The following is a 16,753-nucleotide window of genomic DNA, read 5'->3' as shown; positions in this document are numbered from 1 at the left end:
TCACAGATATCATGCGAAGTTAAAGCAAGGTTCACTACTTCGACCGATCATCCTTGGTCCGATACTGTCTCCGTCAGAACACCATTTTTTGCGGGAATTAAGGTAAGAGGCTAGCTGGCTTGTACCATGACCATGAAATATAAATTGAGGGCGGTCTATTTTCTTTGCGACCCGGTGGCAAAGCTCCAAATTTACCATTACCCTGAAAAATGTTTTCGTATTGGGTATCCATTAAGGGGTCCTCACTTCACACAAGGTGCATCCTCCCTATGCCTGCGCTTCTGCAGCCTGCTGTTGCGTATTCTGGAATCGTCGAAAATGAGATTGAGGGGCGCCGGACCAGAGCAAAACATTATTACGACAGAAAACTTATGGGGAACGCCCCATGATGCAATTCAGCCAGGACATTGGGTATATGCAAAACCCAATCCTCAGCACAAGCATTCAGCCTGGCTCCATGGCGTTGTCGAAAGTGTCCTCGCCAATGTCATACACTGTCGTTACCCTTCATGGAAAGATACGCAGAAATCGAGTACAGATCAGATTGGCTGCTGCTCCACCCACTGATGCAAAGACCTATATGTCCCAGTATACAGATGGCCAAATAAAACAGTCTGACCCTGGTGACTACTTCGCATCACTATAGCCCAGCCGTTACATTTGGCAAATGGCCCAAAGCCTCCTCTTAATCAAGGGCTTCAATCACCGCAAGGGGAATCCCCTTACCCTGTGAACCAACGTCCCCCAGCAAAGAGCCAAAGTCCAGCTATTCCAAGTCCACACGTCCAGAACCAAAGTACAGATTCAGTGGTCAGCGAGTCAAATCAGACGCAACAAAGATCTTCAAGAGTGCAGGAATCATCTCAGCACACAGACGGGTCGATCATTAGTGATGCACAAGCACTCCAGTACCACCAAAGGAAATGAGGACTCGCTCAGGCAGACTCCACCTGAATTTGTAGGACCAGATTCTTTCTAGACTTAATTGTGTAAAATAGAAACATATATTTGGTCATTTAGATATTGCGTTTGTCTTTGTTAAGGAAACGCTCTTTCAGCTGATGAGCTGTGATCAAACTTTGAGCTGATGAACTGTGATCAAACTTTGAACTTTCTCGTTAGCCCGGATCATAAGCTGTTCATATTGAGATACTCTGTTATGATTAATATTATTTATTTTATTTTTTTTGGAAAAAGGGGGATGTTACATCATACCCCTAGCGTTGTTATATCAGGTCCCAGCATGGTTTGGGGTTTGTAATAAACATAGCATCCATTTTGTACGCTTAGTCCTCGTGTCTTTCAACAGAAGAAGGGTCGGTATTCTGAGTTCCACTTGAGCAGTCGCTAAGGTTTATGATTTACATCACCAAAATTAAAGAACGATCAGCAAGGACGAATACGGAGTGGTTGAAACGGCTTTTTTTAAACCTAAAACTTTTTCAATTTGTCCAATCTACGCCCTTCTGTGAATAATGCGTTCTTTTATATTTTGTTTCACATGCGCCATTACTATTATTTTACCTTCTATTATTCAACATGTTGATAACAAAGCGCAGTCCTGTGTTAAACTTTAGGCGTTTATGCACATAAATTGGGTAACACCAAAACTTGCCAATCGGTGACCTTTGCATTGTGTGTAGTATTTTTCTCCAATTGAACAGGATATATATTTTTTACTTTTCAGGTTACTCCGTCGACGATCGTTATCCCAGAATGCAAGGAGCCCTTCCATCAAGAGCTGACCCTGACTCCAACGATACCAGTGAGAAAAACCCTTTCCGTGAAATTTTATCTTCCTGACGGATTATGGTTATTGAATAAAGACAAGTGCTCCGTGAAAATAAAAGGAACCACGCCAGTGAAAGTGAAGATTGGCGCCACCTGCACGACGCTGCATGGTCTAGCAAAGCTAAAGGTTATCACTCCCAAAATCACCAACAACGAAGATACTGCGTTTTGGAAGTACTTTGGATTACCATTAGTCTGGGTACGTTGAACGCTATTTAAGTTTTGATCGTCATTTCATTGTCGTACGCAGTGTCTAACGTTTGCTGTCCCTATATATAAGGGGATAACTCAAAGTGACCCCCCCAACACCCTTGAACTTTAAGGCCCCTGAGGTTAAACCTCCTTCTTTCCTTCCGTCCTTCCTTCCTTCCTTCCTTCCTTCCTTCCTTCCTTCCTTCCTTCCTTCCTTCCTTCCTTCCTTCCTTCCTTCCTTCCTTCCTTCCTTCCTCCCTTTTTCCTTCCTTCCCAGCCATTCGTTTAGTCCTCATTCGTTCTCTTTTTAAATAGTTTATTTAGTGTTTAACGTTTTATTTTGCTTTCATTTGCAGGTTACTGTGTTGCAGAAGGACGAGCCACTCCATAAATGCAGGAGTGTTACTGATCCCCATTACCGCATGCTTGATAAACAAAACGTGTACGGTAGAATTTCACTTATTTATTATGATCCACACTCGTCTGATAAGTCCTGATACTAGTGACGAAGTAGGGCAAAGATCGAACTGTGAACTTTAAGAGTATTTGAAAGGTACGATGGGAATGGGGTGACAACACAGTAAGAATGTTGGGGAATCGATCGACAAGACTTCGTCGATTCCAGATCCTGACTACTCTCTCTCTCTTCCAAACCAGCTCCATTGCAGAGATCATTGATGGCTTTTTTCGAATTTTGCGAATCACTTTTAGTGTGTCCATCAGTAAAATATTTCAATATCTATTCTACATTGTGTTGAGTTTTAAGCTCTGATTTTTTTTTATTTTATACAGTAGCCCAAGATTGAGGCTACCGTGTAGGTGATAGTGTTGTTCTTTCTACGAGAACATAAGCTAATATATTAGAGATAACGTACAATGTTCTTCAACTAGTAATCGGAAGGTCTTAGGTTCGACTCCTGATAGGAGCACTCGGAATTTCTTTTCCCGAGTTTGGCTGTGTCACTACTGAATAATGTATCATTCTCATTTGTTCACCAGGCTTAAAATATTACGTCAAATTTCCTTTCATGCGACTCCCATGAGAATCCCAGCAGTATGCAGGATGTTTGTCCCATGAGCACTCGGAATTTCCTTTTTCTGAGTTTGCCTGTGTCACTACTGAATAATAATACATCGATCTTAATGCTTTAAAACGTTTTCACGACAACGTATTCTCGCGTAGCCTTTTTGTTTATGAGAGTTTTATCTTTGACTTTACTTCCGTCCGTCCGTTTTTTCTCGACCTCATATCAAAGCAAGTGCTTTTGTTTTGCCAGTTTCTCTTGAGGGAAGCGGCTGCTAGGGTCAGTTATATATTGCATTGAGTGCGTTTCTTTTAAATTCGTCTTTTAAATTCTTAGCGTTCACGAGAGATGGCACGACTTCTTTGGACATGGAGATTTTGTTTTGTATCGCAACAAAGAAAGAACTTTCGAGGTAAGGAATGTTGTTGGTACAACAATATAGAGTTACGTTTTCTATCTAATTTTATATAAACTGCCGCTAATCCTAACTCATATGTTGTTCCGTACTTTCACGCAAGTCCGTACCAGCTAGACCTTAGCCTATTCTTCAAAGTTAGGCTATGGCGTGACTGAAACATTTTGAACGATTTCAAGTAGAATGACTGAGATGCAGGAAAACGAAAAGGAACAAAACTGATGACCAAAAAAGGCGACAAAACAAGACACTTGTCAGCAGCGTTTCCTGGCAACTTCTTCAGTGCAAAGAAGGAACACGATTTTAAGACAAAACAGTTTTTCTTCTTGTTGTTTGTTAAATGTTTAATGCTGTCTTAAAAATGCAGCTTCAGGCGTTGCATTGAATTAAGGACGTTTTACACGTTTGCACCATTTTTGCTGGGAAGCCATGTGCCCCGTGCGAGAGCAGACGCCGTTTGTGGGTGGATAAGAGCTGCAACAGGTGTCGTCTGTTGTTGGAATAGCGACCTCGTTGTCGATGACGTTAGGCTTAGATGGTTAATACGTTTACTTTGTACTTTCTCACTTGAGGTAAACTATTTGGCCTCATGCACAAAATAAGCTCAAAGAAAAAAGGAAATGTGAACTACTAAACAATGGATAACAAAGCGGCTTATGCCGCATGATTTGACTTATTGAAAGGAGTGGGATAGAAACGTTGTTGCCTCCTCGATAGAATCCAAAAACTACAAAAATAACCATTGTTCTAATCTTTTCTTAATATTGTACGTATTTGCAAGCTTTTGATTGTGGAAAATTTTAACCTAAGTTGTTTGTTTTCGAAAATATATAAATTTTCACTTCTATATATCTGGCTTCGAGACCGTGCTACCAAAGTAGGCAAGATGGAGGTATCTTTTCGCTTGTAATTAGGCATCGAAAGTTTAATCCATAAACAGTCTGAACTATTTTTGTCGGAGAAAACGCTAACTAAGACGTTCGGAAAATTCTCCAAAGAAAAGAAAAGCAAAAGCGTATGCAATCATGATCTTGGATCAGTGTTCATTTTGTTTTCAAATGGTGCAATGAATGCGTCGCTAAATTGGTGAATTGTCAGATCAGGTGTGACCTTACCATTTGGTAAAAGCTTGCAACCTTGTCTCTGTTAATTTGTGTCAAGTCCAGATATTAACTCTTGCGTTAATAATTGTAAATTATGTTGTTTTTTTTCCAGTTTGCCGAACAATTTAACCGCGTTTTGCTTGTTGTAAACAACAAACTAGCTCCTTAACTTAATTTGGCTACGAGGTCCAGTTTTCCATGATTACATGATAATCTTAATCCTTCGAAAATAAATCTTTAGCCGGCTGACTGAAAATAATGTGTTTCCTGAGCAGAACAGGTTCATGTTTTTGTGATTTTTCTTGCCAGTAAGCCATATAATAAGTCCTTTATTGACCAAGCTTGTTTGGTCAAGACGGCTGATTTTTGCGTTTTTTACAGGAGCCCCACTGAATATCACTTTCGTGATGTGAGCTCCCCGTATAAAGATTGTTATTATTATTATTGTTATTGTTTTTGCGTTTTTATGGACCTGGCTCCAGTTGTTCAAAGAGCGGATAACTTTATCCACTGGATAGGTGGCTATCCGGCCGATGAAATGTGTGCAACTATTTTCCCGATAGCCCCATAATTTGTGAATAGAGTAGAAGTACCGTAAAGTTCCGATAGTAGCGACCCTTGTTACTTTCGGAATTAGCAGCGTTTGGGGCTCGTTACTTTCGGGGGGTCGTTATTTTCGGGGAACAAAAACCATGAAACAAGCTAGCGCTAGCTCTCTTCTCCGAAATGAAAAATTATATGATTCGCGCAGAGCTCAAACAACAGACAGAATTAACACCATTTGCACTACCCATTTCTGGTAGCAGGGACAGTGAAATGAAATGAAATGGTCTACCAGACTACCGCATGATAAATCAGCCGATGTAGAATCGAATTCTTCTTTGACTCAGGGGAGGAAAGATAAACTCAGTGCTTTTAGTCCATGACACACCAATGCGTTTTATACTGCAGTATATATAGAGTTTTCAATTTTAATTTGAAGAAAGGTTCCTGTTGTTAATTAATACGAAATTCTACCAGTTTAGTTTTCACATTACGCCATCAGCGAACTGATGTCAAGGACGAATGATGGCTTAAGGCTTTTTCGTTGTTGTAAAGTGCCTTATCGTGATCAATTTGTCCATGCACGAAGATATTAGTATTGCGGTACATTAAGAATTTGACTATGGATTGGAAAATAATAAAGGCATTCGGTATTTGTACAAAGTAATTTAAAAAAATGACTTGCATGGTCTCGCTACTTTTTGGGGGACTCGCTACTTTCGGAGGGGTCGTTACTTTCGGGGGCTCGCTATTTTCGGGATTTTTTAGTGGCCACAAAGTTTTGACGTTACTTTCGGGGGGTCGTTACTTTCGAAGGGTCGTTACTATCGGAACTTTACGGTATATGTCAAATTTAAGTATGGGATTGTGTGGAAAACTTACCAAAAGCATTATTTGAAGTACACCTGGTCCGCTGAACAGTGATTTATCCAGTGGATAAAGTTGTCCGCTCTTCTACTGATGGTAGCTGGTTCCAAATATGAGAAACAATATACTCATACGAACCATGAAAAAATCTACTATTATAAGAATTTTGTTCTACTTTTAACTCACTTCCCCTAAGGTTGTATGGTGTAACTCGGGGTTTGAAACAATTAGCTATATAAGTGGGCCTTTCTCTTTAAAGCATTTAAAAAATATCATTCAGAGATTGTTCTATACGTCTAGAGTTTATACACAACTATAATTTTCTATACGTACGATCTAGCTACAAATAACGGATGAAGGAGTTAAAGAAAGAGCCTGGTTTACCCTGGCCTTAGCTCCCACGAGTCTCCAGTAGCTCAGTGGGAGAGCACCCGAACTAGTAATCGGAAGGCCTTAGGTTCGACTCCTGATAGGAGCACTCGGATTTCTTTTTTCCGAGTATGCCTGTGTCACTTTCTAGAATAGTACATCATTCTCATTCATTCACCAGGCTGGAAATATACCATCACATTTATTTCATATAACCCTTCTGTTGTTCTTAATGGCTGGCAAAAATGGGGCATAACGTGTGATACATTTTCTAAAATCAAAAGTTGACATCCATGTACCATCATGGCGTAGTCTTTTTGCCGTAGACGGAGTTGATTTTAGAAGGAAATTTACCTGGAGAAAGCAGACTCTCTGCTACAATTGCAAAGAATAAAGGTCGTCGTCGTTATAAAGTTAGCAACCAATTTAATTTAAATTTAGTAATATAAATTAAAAAAAAAAAAAACTTTTTGCTATTTTTTTACGCAGATCGATTTTCGTAATTAGATCCCGCGAATTTCAGTTCATGCGAAACGGTAATATATAATAAAAAATATTAAATAAATAATAATTGCTTAATTATTTTGAAGGTGCAAACAAGGCAATGGTCTTGCAATAATGCCAGGTCGGTAACATGTAACTGTGGAGTTATCATTCGTGATCACAACGACCTCATCCGCTTAAGCTGCTGTGGCGACCCACCAAAACAGTTTAGAGATCCAATATCCCCAGTAATGGTTGATATACCACGCGCAAAGTGCCTGGCTCCAGGGATTACTTTACATCAAGTCATAAAAGGCATCAATAGTAAATATGAGGTATATGTTTTGTGTTGTGCTTAAACGTTTACAGCATCAAATATTCAACCGCTTGACACTTACAACGTAAGATTTGTTCGTGTTATTTCAATGGAAGGAGTTAAGGGTAATGATTGCACTAAACAGTCGAAAATGAAAAACAAAACAAAAAGAGATCATATTTTGTATGGAAAAATGAACGGTTCTGTGGTTGTATTTCCTAGTGGAATAAAACCGTGAAATCGCTTAGTTCAGAGTTGGAAGGAGACTGTGGAAATAGAAGTTGAAAGGAAAATTTTTTTTCATAATTTTAGGTTATTGTACCAACCGGAATAAAAGTGGTTTTAGAGAGAAATTCTTGGGGTATTGATGTTACCATTTATACCCCACGGACCAAGAATCGTGCAGATGAAGAAGGACTGTGTACGTATGACAAACATCGTCATGGTGATATAAATACATTTGGATATAACTACAGGTAATTATAAAAATTAATTTATTAATTAATTAAAAAAGAAAAAAAAAACTTTTCTCCTTCAGTTTTTATGCACCTCTCCGATACTTAATTATTGGTCACTGATCGCATTCCTTATAGAAACTCTACATCATCAGCAGTAGAATATTTTGAAAGCTAACCTGGAACTGATGGAAAACATTCAACTTGAAAACGGGACAAATGATTCAAAAAATTCTTGTTGTTTCCACACGTTACCCGCTTTATCTTTTTCTACTCCTCTTTCTTTCCTTCAAATTGAAATTGAGGTTTTGAAAACCAATGCACTTTGGCTATAATTAAGATCAAACTAAGAATATGAATTTAAAAAGGTGTGAGTAGATCAGCAAATGAGAGCTCTTCCTAGAGAGAAAGCGAAATCAAATTACACTTGTGTAAGAAAAATCATGTAAGTTAATTAGCAACGAGATAGGTAAATGGACCCTTAAACTAAGAAGGGGAGTGACGATACCCATTGAGGCCAAGAGTCTTTGGAGCGCACGAGAAACTGGAATAGTACATGATGACATCATGAAATTAAAGAACCTTAGGAAAACCTTGACACACCATGACCCGATCGGATTCTCTACCACTAAAGTCTTAGGGAGGACTCCATTTTTGATTTGGAAATGTATTTCAGGTTATATTTATTGCAGGAAATGGCCAAGCTACTTCGATCAGCTTCCACCAGAGATCAATCAAAACAGCGATGGTAAGAATTATGAGCAAGCGTGCGCTTGTGATGAAACAAAAGATAAAGGGACAACAAAGAAATGCGTGGACGGTATTGCTACTGACTGGCCAAGTTTTGAGCCAGATAAATATAACCGGATAAAAATGTGCGACAGGAATCCTACGAAAAGAGAAGCAGAGGTGTCGGATGAGTTAACAGAGGAAGATTATGAGTTGTTTATGAAGCCTCTAGAGGCTGTAGCTCATAACAGGCTGAAGCGATCGGTTAATGCAATTTCTAAGGAGAATGCGACCCGATACTGTTCCGAGAGATTAGCAGAAACACCTGTTGGGAAGATGTGTGCTAAATTGGGAACAAATGTACAAGCATTGGTTAAAGTGTGTTCATCTGACGTTGAGGTAAGCTGCATTCTACATTCATATTTAACTCTGGGTGAAGGCAAAAAGCGTAGAAGAAGAGTACTTCACTCGCTTTGATAGACGTTTAACAGGATCGATTTCTTGTAATAGTATGATTATGGTGTAAATTCCCTATGATTTTTATACTTGGTCAAAATAAAATCCATTTCCTCCCATTAGACTGGTCATCGAATTCTAATGCCATCGAGTGAATGATTTCTTGGCTAAAAAGGGTTGAGAATGCGTGAGCAAGACTTAATAATGGGACTTTTGCAAACAAGAAAGACAAGAAGTAGCTGAAAAAGTAACATAGTTGCCCAACATGAGAAAAAGCGTTCCGCGTTCGAATGTTGCCCAAAGTCAGCCGAGCAACTCGAGGACAGCCATAGACGCGTCAACAATTACGTCCACCAATTTATTGACACAGCCCACCGCCTTGGGGTCCGTCCTCTTGAATGAATGAATGAATGAATGAATGAATGAATGAATGAATGAATGAATGAATGAATGAATGAATGAATGAATGAATGAATGAATGAATGAATGAATGAATGAATGAATGAATGAATGAATGAATAAATGAATGAACTTTCTTAACGTGTCAATAAAATATCTAGTGGGGGGTAAGCCCTCAGCTAATAGGGGACGCCTAACTAAGCGTAACTAAGAATCTAAAACTGTGCAATGTATAAAAATTGCTTTTTTTGGATATTTCCAATGCAAACTACAGAAAACGTTATTTAAAGGAAATAAGAAAAGCTTGAATAAAATTTTCTGAACTTTAAAATAACGTTGAATTGTAGCCACAAATTGTACGAGAATGATTTTCCCTGTTTTAAAAAAGTGTTCCGATATCAATTTAAGAAAATGGTGTAAAGTTCAATAATGTTGACTTGGTTTTCGAACAAATCATGTGTTAGAAGTCTGCAGATTTACTTCCATTACAGCTGGTGTGGATGGGAGTAATGTCGCATTTTCTTTCTCTTTGCAGTCCACTGGAGACCTGTCTTTTGCAATAGGAGCTGTTTCAATGTTGATGAATGAATGTAATGATGTAATTATCGAAAACATTACAGTCAATTCAAATGACACCACTAATGAGACAACACCTACAATACCTCCAATGGTGGAAACGATTGCTCAACTTCTTTGCCCCAATGACTGCACGTTTAATGGCAAATGTGTCAACGGCTCCTGCGTTTGTAACATGAACCACACAGCTGAAGACTGCTCTGTATCAATTTATCAAAAACCAAATATCGCTAGGTAGGTTTTTGGAAAAAGACACTTTCAGAAGTAGAAAAGTCTAATCTTTTCTATTTTTTTTGTCAATCTAATTAGAAAAAGACACTTTCAGAAGTGAAAAAGTCATTTTTTTCTAATTGCGTTAGTAAGAATGGAGTTAGTAAAAATGATCTTCAATTTTACCCCTTTCTTCCCAATTTAATATATTTATATGTTGTTTTTTTTTTCAATATATTTGAATGGAATAGAGCTCCTCTGGAAGTATGTGCTAAATAGAGGTGAAACTTGCATTCTAATGCCAATTGATTAATATCCGGCAACAGTAATGGTTCCAAGTTGATCTTTGGGCGCATTTCTCAAAGTTGTTCTCGTCAGATCTGGTGTTTCTTGACTAATACACAAAATAATTGCAGTTAGATAAGCTAGAGCAAAGAGTAGGTAAGTAGACAGAAATGCGATGGAAGCAGACTGTTAAGAAGTTGTCAGGTTAGTAGCTGTCATCAGTTGATTTTCCATGACCTAATCCGGGCCGTTTTTATTTTAGACTTCAAGGTAATGGCTTGTGTGATAGACGAAAACGAGCGTGCAAGAAGGTTACTGTACAAGGAACTGGTTTCTTAAATTCCACAAATATGACCTGCCATATCACGGAAACGGAGGTACAGTTACATGTATTTGTGCTTGAATTATATCATATCGCAATCGCTTTTAGTATTTTACTAAACTCATAAAGCGCTTAATATTATAAAGTATTTACCACTGTGTCACGTTCTGATAGCTACAGTCAACAATTTTCCTTGTGCATAAGTGAGTGAACAGAAAATTAACTATTCTCCTAAAGCAATAATAATCTGCCTACGGTCTGTCCCCTAACATAACTTGGTACAATCCTGTGCTGTATATATTTATGTTTTTAAAAAGTTGCCGATCACTAGCGTACCTCGTCCATTGAAAACACGCATAGTTGAGCTATTGACGGCATTTAATAACAACTACTTGCTGTTTTTCTATACTGCTGTCAGATTGTCAATAGTTCTTGGATTCCGAACAAGAATGAGTCAAAATACCCAGGAATTATGACAGACCTTGTACTTGTGGAGTGCTTTCTGCCAGAATCACCGGTGCTGCGGATGCAATATGACGAAAAAGTTGAAGGAACTCCAGCTGCTGGACTGATGATATCTGTGTCCAACAACGGCGTCCACAAGAGCAAACAGCAGCTTAAACTGATATCCTTTGACTCAGTTTGTATGGAGTGCAATATTTCTACAGGATGTTCTCTGAAGGTAATGTTTCATCTTAAAACCATTTGTTAGGGCGTTTTCCTCCTTTGGTGACCGTACGGAACAATCCATTCCCCTTCACAGCCACTGAAGCGAAGGCGATGAATCTTGGATGACAAATAGTAGGCCCAAGAATTTGTCCTACCGGTTTCGCAACGGGAACTAATTATGTCATTGTTTCCAGAGACGTAAAAAAAAGGTTTCCATTAATACTAATAATAATAATAATAATAATAATAATAATAATAATAATAATAATAATAATAATAATAATAATAATAATAATAATGCCCTGTTTGATCGGCGTAGTGATTCTATGTTACAGGCAAAATGAGTTCATATGATTACAAAATAATTAGTGCTTATAACCTTCATTGCCGCTCACAGAACTAACAATTAGGAAGACTCATTGACTTGTTCTCCGACAATGATATAGAAGAGTTCATAATTATTGTTTCCTTGCACCTTACTAGAACAATTCATGCTTTATTAACCGGTATTGCTTTGCACCGAACGAGCCAAACCCGATGGACTGGTGCCAGCAATGTCTCCCTGACGTTGAAACAAACAGATGGACCAAACGACAAGGTAAACGGTGCGACATTAATCCGGTTCTTGTATGATATTTAAAACCCTTAAAAATGACGCTGAAAAGAAAGACAAGGAAAAGTTGAGACTTTTGTCAACTGAGTTCTCAGCGCTGGCCGTTCATATATTGATTGATTCATGTGCCTTTTCTCCTATCACAAACACGTGAAGTGCTAAAAGGACTTAATTGTGTTGTCAGTGACACCTTATAAAAAATAGATCAGTTTCTTTACTTCTCTACAACTTCTTCAAAAATGATAGAAACTCTTTAGCTAGGAAGTTTAAGATTTTTTTATATTTTTCGTCACGCCAGCGAATTCAACTCATAGTGACAACTGTACAGTGTCTCCAAATGTTTTTTAAAGGAGAAAAAAAAAAACGATGAAGTTTAATTTAGAGGATGCTAGTGTGATGTCGTAATCAGGAAGTGAAAAACACTATGTCAAGACTTAAAATGGTGCACAATTGTTACTCTTCCTCGGCAGAAATACATTGGGAGTCGACCAGTTCCCACCTGTTTTCACTCGAAAAAAAAATGAAGATGTATCACTGAAGACAACTTTTATAATTACTACTTTTCCCCCATCATTCTCATAACGTTTATGTAATATATTTCAGTGAATCACCCACCCAATGTCACATCAATAACCGACTACTACGTGGTATACGGAGAGAAACTCGAATTGCCCATTGAAGCCACTGATCCCGAAGGAATGCCAATCACTATCACCCTCATGGAGGGAAGCCCTAAGGAAGCACTCATGCAAAACAACATTCTACTTTGGAACGTCACTACAAACAAAACAACTCAGTTTTTCTTCAAGGCCACCGATGCATGTCAAGCTTCGTCTACTTTAAACATCACTATAACTATCAATGTCTGCCAGTGCAATAACAGTGGACTGTGCATTCCTCGGAAGCCTCGCGGACGAGGATATTATGTCTGTAATTGTGCACCTGGATTTACTGGACAATACTGTAATAATGAGATTGATGAATGCGAATCTTTTCCTTGCTTACGAGGTATGCGGCAGATTGTTGATTTTTAGTTTTCATTTTTCAGTTATTGTTCAGTTATTTTCAGTTTTAAGTTATTGTTTTTCAGTGTGACATAGACGTTTTTCTTAAACTTGGAGACAAGTTGTTATTCACCGAACGCCATACGATCAAGAGAAAACCTAATCCGTTTGGTAATTTCTTACTTGTGATGCTTCTGATTTACCAATAAACCTGGTTTTCCTGTGATCATTTATGAAAAAAGGCCGATAATTATTAAAAAAAAAAAAAAAAAAAAAAAAAAAAAAAAAAAAAAACACACCAGCTGTTTTTTTTTTAATTTCTTTATCGAATTGGCTTTTACTGTTTACTCTAAAATCAAAAGAATAGCCCTCTAGCTAGTCGTTTTCATATGACATTATGGTTCTAAAATTTTTAGCCATAGAAATCCGAGATTCGTTCACCGCCTTTATGCTAACCCAAAAGGTCCAGCACTTTGATAAATTTCCTTACGGCGGCGACCCCCCTGGCACTTATTTACAAACCAAATCATCTAAAAAGAGTAACGTTTCTCGTAAGAGGAACCTCATGGCACTTAGCCTGGAGCTGGTGAGCTTCAACCGATCGTCGCCGGTTTTAAAGGTCGATCTGTCATTACCCATGTCTCTTACTGTTGGACACACAGTTCAGCACAACAGACGCCGATAGCAAGCCATTGTCCGTCAAAACGTCCTTGAATTCAACCGGATGTTTTATGTCATACTAACGAAAAAAATTACTATTGTTGCAGGGCGATGTATTGACCAAGTTAATAACTACACATGTTCTTGTGATCTTGGGTTTGAGGGAAGGAACTGTGACGTTGACATCGACTATTGCAAGTCATCTCCATGTGTTCATGGTAACGTCTTTCGTAACCGTCAATCGCTCACTGTATAACGGCCGTAACAAGCGAGATGAACTAGTTTACGAGACTGAAAAAAATATGGGCTATCGAAGCTAATGTTCTCAGAAAAAATAAGCTGCTGCCCCTGATTCTTTAACCTCCTTTGAATATCTGTAGAGTTTGCAGGGAAAGTAAGTTATTTTTAGTTGTTGTTAGGGTAAGAATAGGGTCATTTAAACAAAGATCATTTCAACCATTTGAACAAGGGTCATTTAACTAGTTGCGTCTAATAGTGACGCAATATATTTGCACTTATTTATTCATCCTACACGGGTATATTGCGAACTCACAATATGACCAGCTTCCAGTTGGCTTGATAGCTCAGTTGGTAGAGCACTGCACTGGCATCGTAGAGGTCATGGGTTCAAATCCCGTTCAGTCCTGATCTTTTTTAAGGCTTTCGTTTCGCAACCGCTTAAGTTGCGTTGTAACTGCGAGGATCTATTTTCTATTTAATAGAAAGCGAAGCTGCGGGTTGTGATTCATTTTCTTCTCAGCATTCTAGCATTAAGCAGATGAGTGACCATCAACAGGCAACATGTTACTTACATATTTTAACCGGCATTTCTTTCACTTTAAAATATAAAAGATCGTATGTCAAACTGAGACATTTCTTTCCTCAGGAAACTGCACAGATCAAGTTAATGAGTACACCTGCAGCTGTGAACCTGGTTACTCTGGACAGCAATGCGAAACTAACATAGACGAGTGTAGTTCATCGCCGTGTACCAATAATGGTGAGTAAATGATGTAATTAATCATTAATTTCGCGTTTTCTTTCTTTCTCTGAGCTATTTTAATTTGAGGGACTTTCCATTATAAAAGTGGTAAGGTTGGGGAGGGGATAGGAATTTCACCCATTACACCCTTCTACGATTTTTTTGAACCATTTTTTGGGATGGGACCATTGGTCAGGATGAAACTCTTTAAGCATGGAGTTTTTAGACAGCTATCATTTGGTCTAATATTTTAAGTGACTGAAAGACCGTACAATTATAAATTTGCCTGGGAATCTCACAGTTATCTGTGTAACAAAGTGCCCCCTATCTAGTATATGTCTATTTCACTATGTTACCCATCTTTATATATAGTGACGTTGGAACTACTAACAAAAAAACCGATGAAGTCATATTTAGTATTTACTCAGTGATCGTACTTTAAAAGACGACGCTCTTGAAAGGTATTTTAGTTCTGTAGTGCTATACTTCTAACAATAACGGCAAGTTAAGGACTTTTACTTAAAAGCTACGCACTGGGCAGCGCAAAAAAATAAGGATACCAACGCCTTCACAGAACTGTGGAACATTCATCACTAGATGAAAACAAAAAGCACTCAAAAATTTGGAGGTAGCAAAAAATATTCGACCTTACCTCAAACTTGCCACTTGACTCGGTTTTGAACTTGACCCGCACTACGAGCAAACTCGAGTTATTCTGTCCAAAGCGTTCTTTTATCTGCGCCTTCATTAGGTGTAACAGCGTGTGCCTTTTTTTCTTCTTTAGGAACCTGTCAGGATCAAGTTAATGGCTATAACTGCCAGTGCCTTGTTGGTTTTACAGGACGAAACTGTGATGTGAATATTAACGAATGCCAGTCTTCTCCTTGTTTAAATGGTACTGTCTCTTTGTCTCTGGCTGTATTTTAAGTTGACCCGAACACATAGAACAGAATTGCTATAGTTGCCGTATTCTACTAATTTTGGTTCCAGTCACCGAGGAGACGAAATTTCCTGCTTTTGACCTCTCTCCGGTTTAAACTTCGACCTTCACTGGCTTGGGATTTTCCTAAAAAATCAGAATCCTTTCGTGACGGTGTTGTTAGAAATGCTGAGGGGGAAGTCCGAATGTTTGCCCGGCTTTTATTTCGAGTGGCAGGCAAGTTACAGTTCAATTTTGAAATGATCGCAATTTGGAAGACTTCGCAAAACATTTGGTATCGCTCAAAAACAGGAAGCATTAGAAACTGTTTTTTTTTTGTTAAAAGCTGAGTCCTTTGAGAAAATATAGACAAATAGTTAAAAAAAAGTAAAACAAATAAATAAATAAACGAAACTAAAACAAAAGAAAAATGATTATTTTAAAATCTGTTACTATTTCTTTGAATTCTCTTGTTCAGTAATTTGTTATACTGACGTGATTCTTTTTCCACTAGGCACTTGCATTGATAAAGTCAATGGCTTTAGCTGCAGTTGTCAAGCTGGATTCAGTGGCTTACTATGCGAAGAGAATATAAACGAATGTCTTCACGTATCTTGTGGAAATGGTGGGTTACAAGCAAATGATCAAAACATATTACGCCTTCTCAGTTTTACTCTTTGCAATTTCGACCGCTCGGTCGGTTTTCAAATTTAAAACCTTGGGACACACCGCTAAAAAGGGAATGTCAAAAACTTTATTCTTCTAAATGAGTTTTAAGATTAACTGACTGTAGATGACCAAGATACTTTTCCATTCTTTCAAACAGGGACTTGTCTTGACCAAGTGAACAACTACAGCTGTATTTGCAACGTTGGTTACACAGGCCGACATTGTGATGTCGTCATCACCCACTGTAGCAATGATTCATGTTACCCAGGTGTACCCTGTAATGAAAATAGTTACGTCATCTCTTGTGGCTCTTGTCCACCTGGTTTCACAGGGGACGGAAAAAACTGTAAAGGTAACTCTCACTTCGTGTTACGAAATTGTTTCTCATGTTTACATTTCGACTACCATTTGAGGAGCGAAAACTAAAATTGAATTTATTTCCTAATTGCTTTGCCAGACATAGACGATTGTGTAAATCACACATGCGCTAATGGTGGATCCTGTACAGATGGGATCAACAGTTATTCCTGTAACTGCCTGGTGGGATATACTGGAAAATATTGTCAGATTGGTAGGTTTAATTTGCTCATGGAGAGCTGTTTAATATCATGTGCATGCACCGTAAACTATTTTTTCAACTATTTGTCTATGGTCCTTTTTTCTGTGTTGCTCTTTCCTCATTTTCTTCATCATTTTATTTT

At 38.3% G+C, this 16,753-nt stretch overlaps 1 protein-coding gene across 3 annotated transcripts in view; it reads left to right on the top strand.

Annotated features, from left to right (window-relative positions):
- LOC146485660 (von Willebrand factor D and EGF domain-containing protein-like) overlaps positions 1-16,753 on the top strand; it is a 40,456-nt gene that overhangs the window by 8,386 nt on the left and 15,317 nt on the right. For all 3 annotated transcript variants that reach the window (XM_085103009.1, XM_085103008.1, XM_085103010.1), the window contains 18 exons: positions 7-102; positions 1,688-1,990; positions 2,340-2,425; positions 3,345-3,420; positions 6,896-7,123; positions 7,417-7,580; positions 8,252-8,687; positions 9,679-9,953; positions 10,477-10,591; positions 10,955-11,218; positions 11,689-11,803; positions 12,422-12,826; positions 13,590-13,700; positions 14,369-14,482; positions 15,249-15,359; positions 15,898-16,008; positions 16,210-16,404; positions 16,510-16,623. In XM_085103009.1, the coding sequence (XP_084959135.1) occupies positions 7-102; positions 1,688-1,990; positions 2,340-2,425; positions 3,345-3,420; positions 6,896-7,123; positions 7,417-7,580; positions 8,252-8,687; positions 9,679-9,953; positions 10,477-10,591; positions 10,955-11,218; positions 11,689-11,803; positions 12,422-12,826; positions 13,590-13,700; positions 14,369-14,482; positions 15,249-15,359; positions 15,898-16,008; positions 16,210-16,404; positions 16,510-16,623 (3,319 nt within the window). The remainder of the gene's footprint in view (positions 1-6; positions 103-1,687; positions 1,991-2,339; positions 2,426-3,344; positions 3,421-6,895; positions 7,124-7,416; positions 7,581-8,251; positions 8,688-9,678; positions 9,954-10,476; positions 10,592-10,954; positions 11,219-11,688; positions 11,804-12,421; positions 12,827-13,589; positions 13,701-14,368; positions 14,483-15,248; positions 15,360-15,897; positions 16,009-16,209; positions 16,405-16,509; positions 16,624-16,753) is intronic.

This window comes from Pavona decussata, unplaced genomic scaffold (assembly GCF_977016875.1).
Source record: "Pavona decussata unplaced genomic scaffold, jaPavDecu1.1 SCAFFOLD_25, whole genome shotgun sequence".
Lineage (NCBI taxonomy): Eukaryota > Metazoa > Cnidaria > Anthozoa > Scleractinia > Agariciidae > Pavona > Pavona decussata.
Note: the sequence above shows the minus strand (reverse complement) of the source record. Positions and strands in the feature narration are given on the sequence as shown.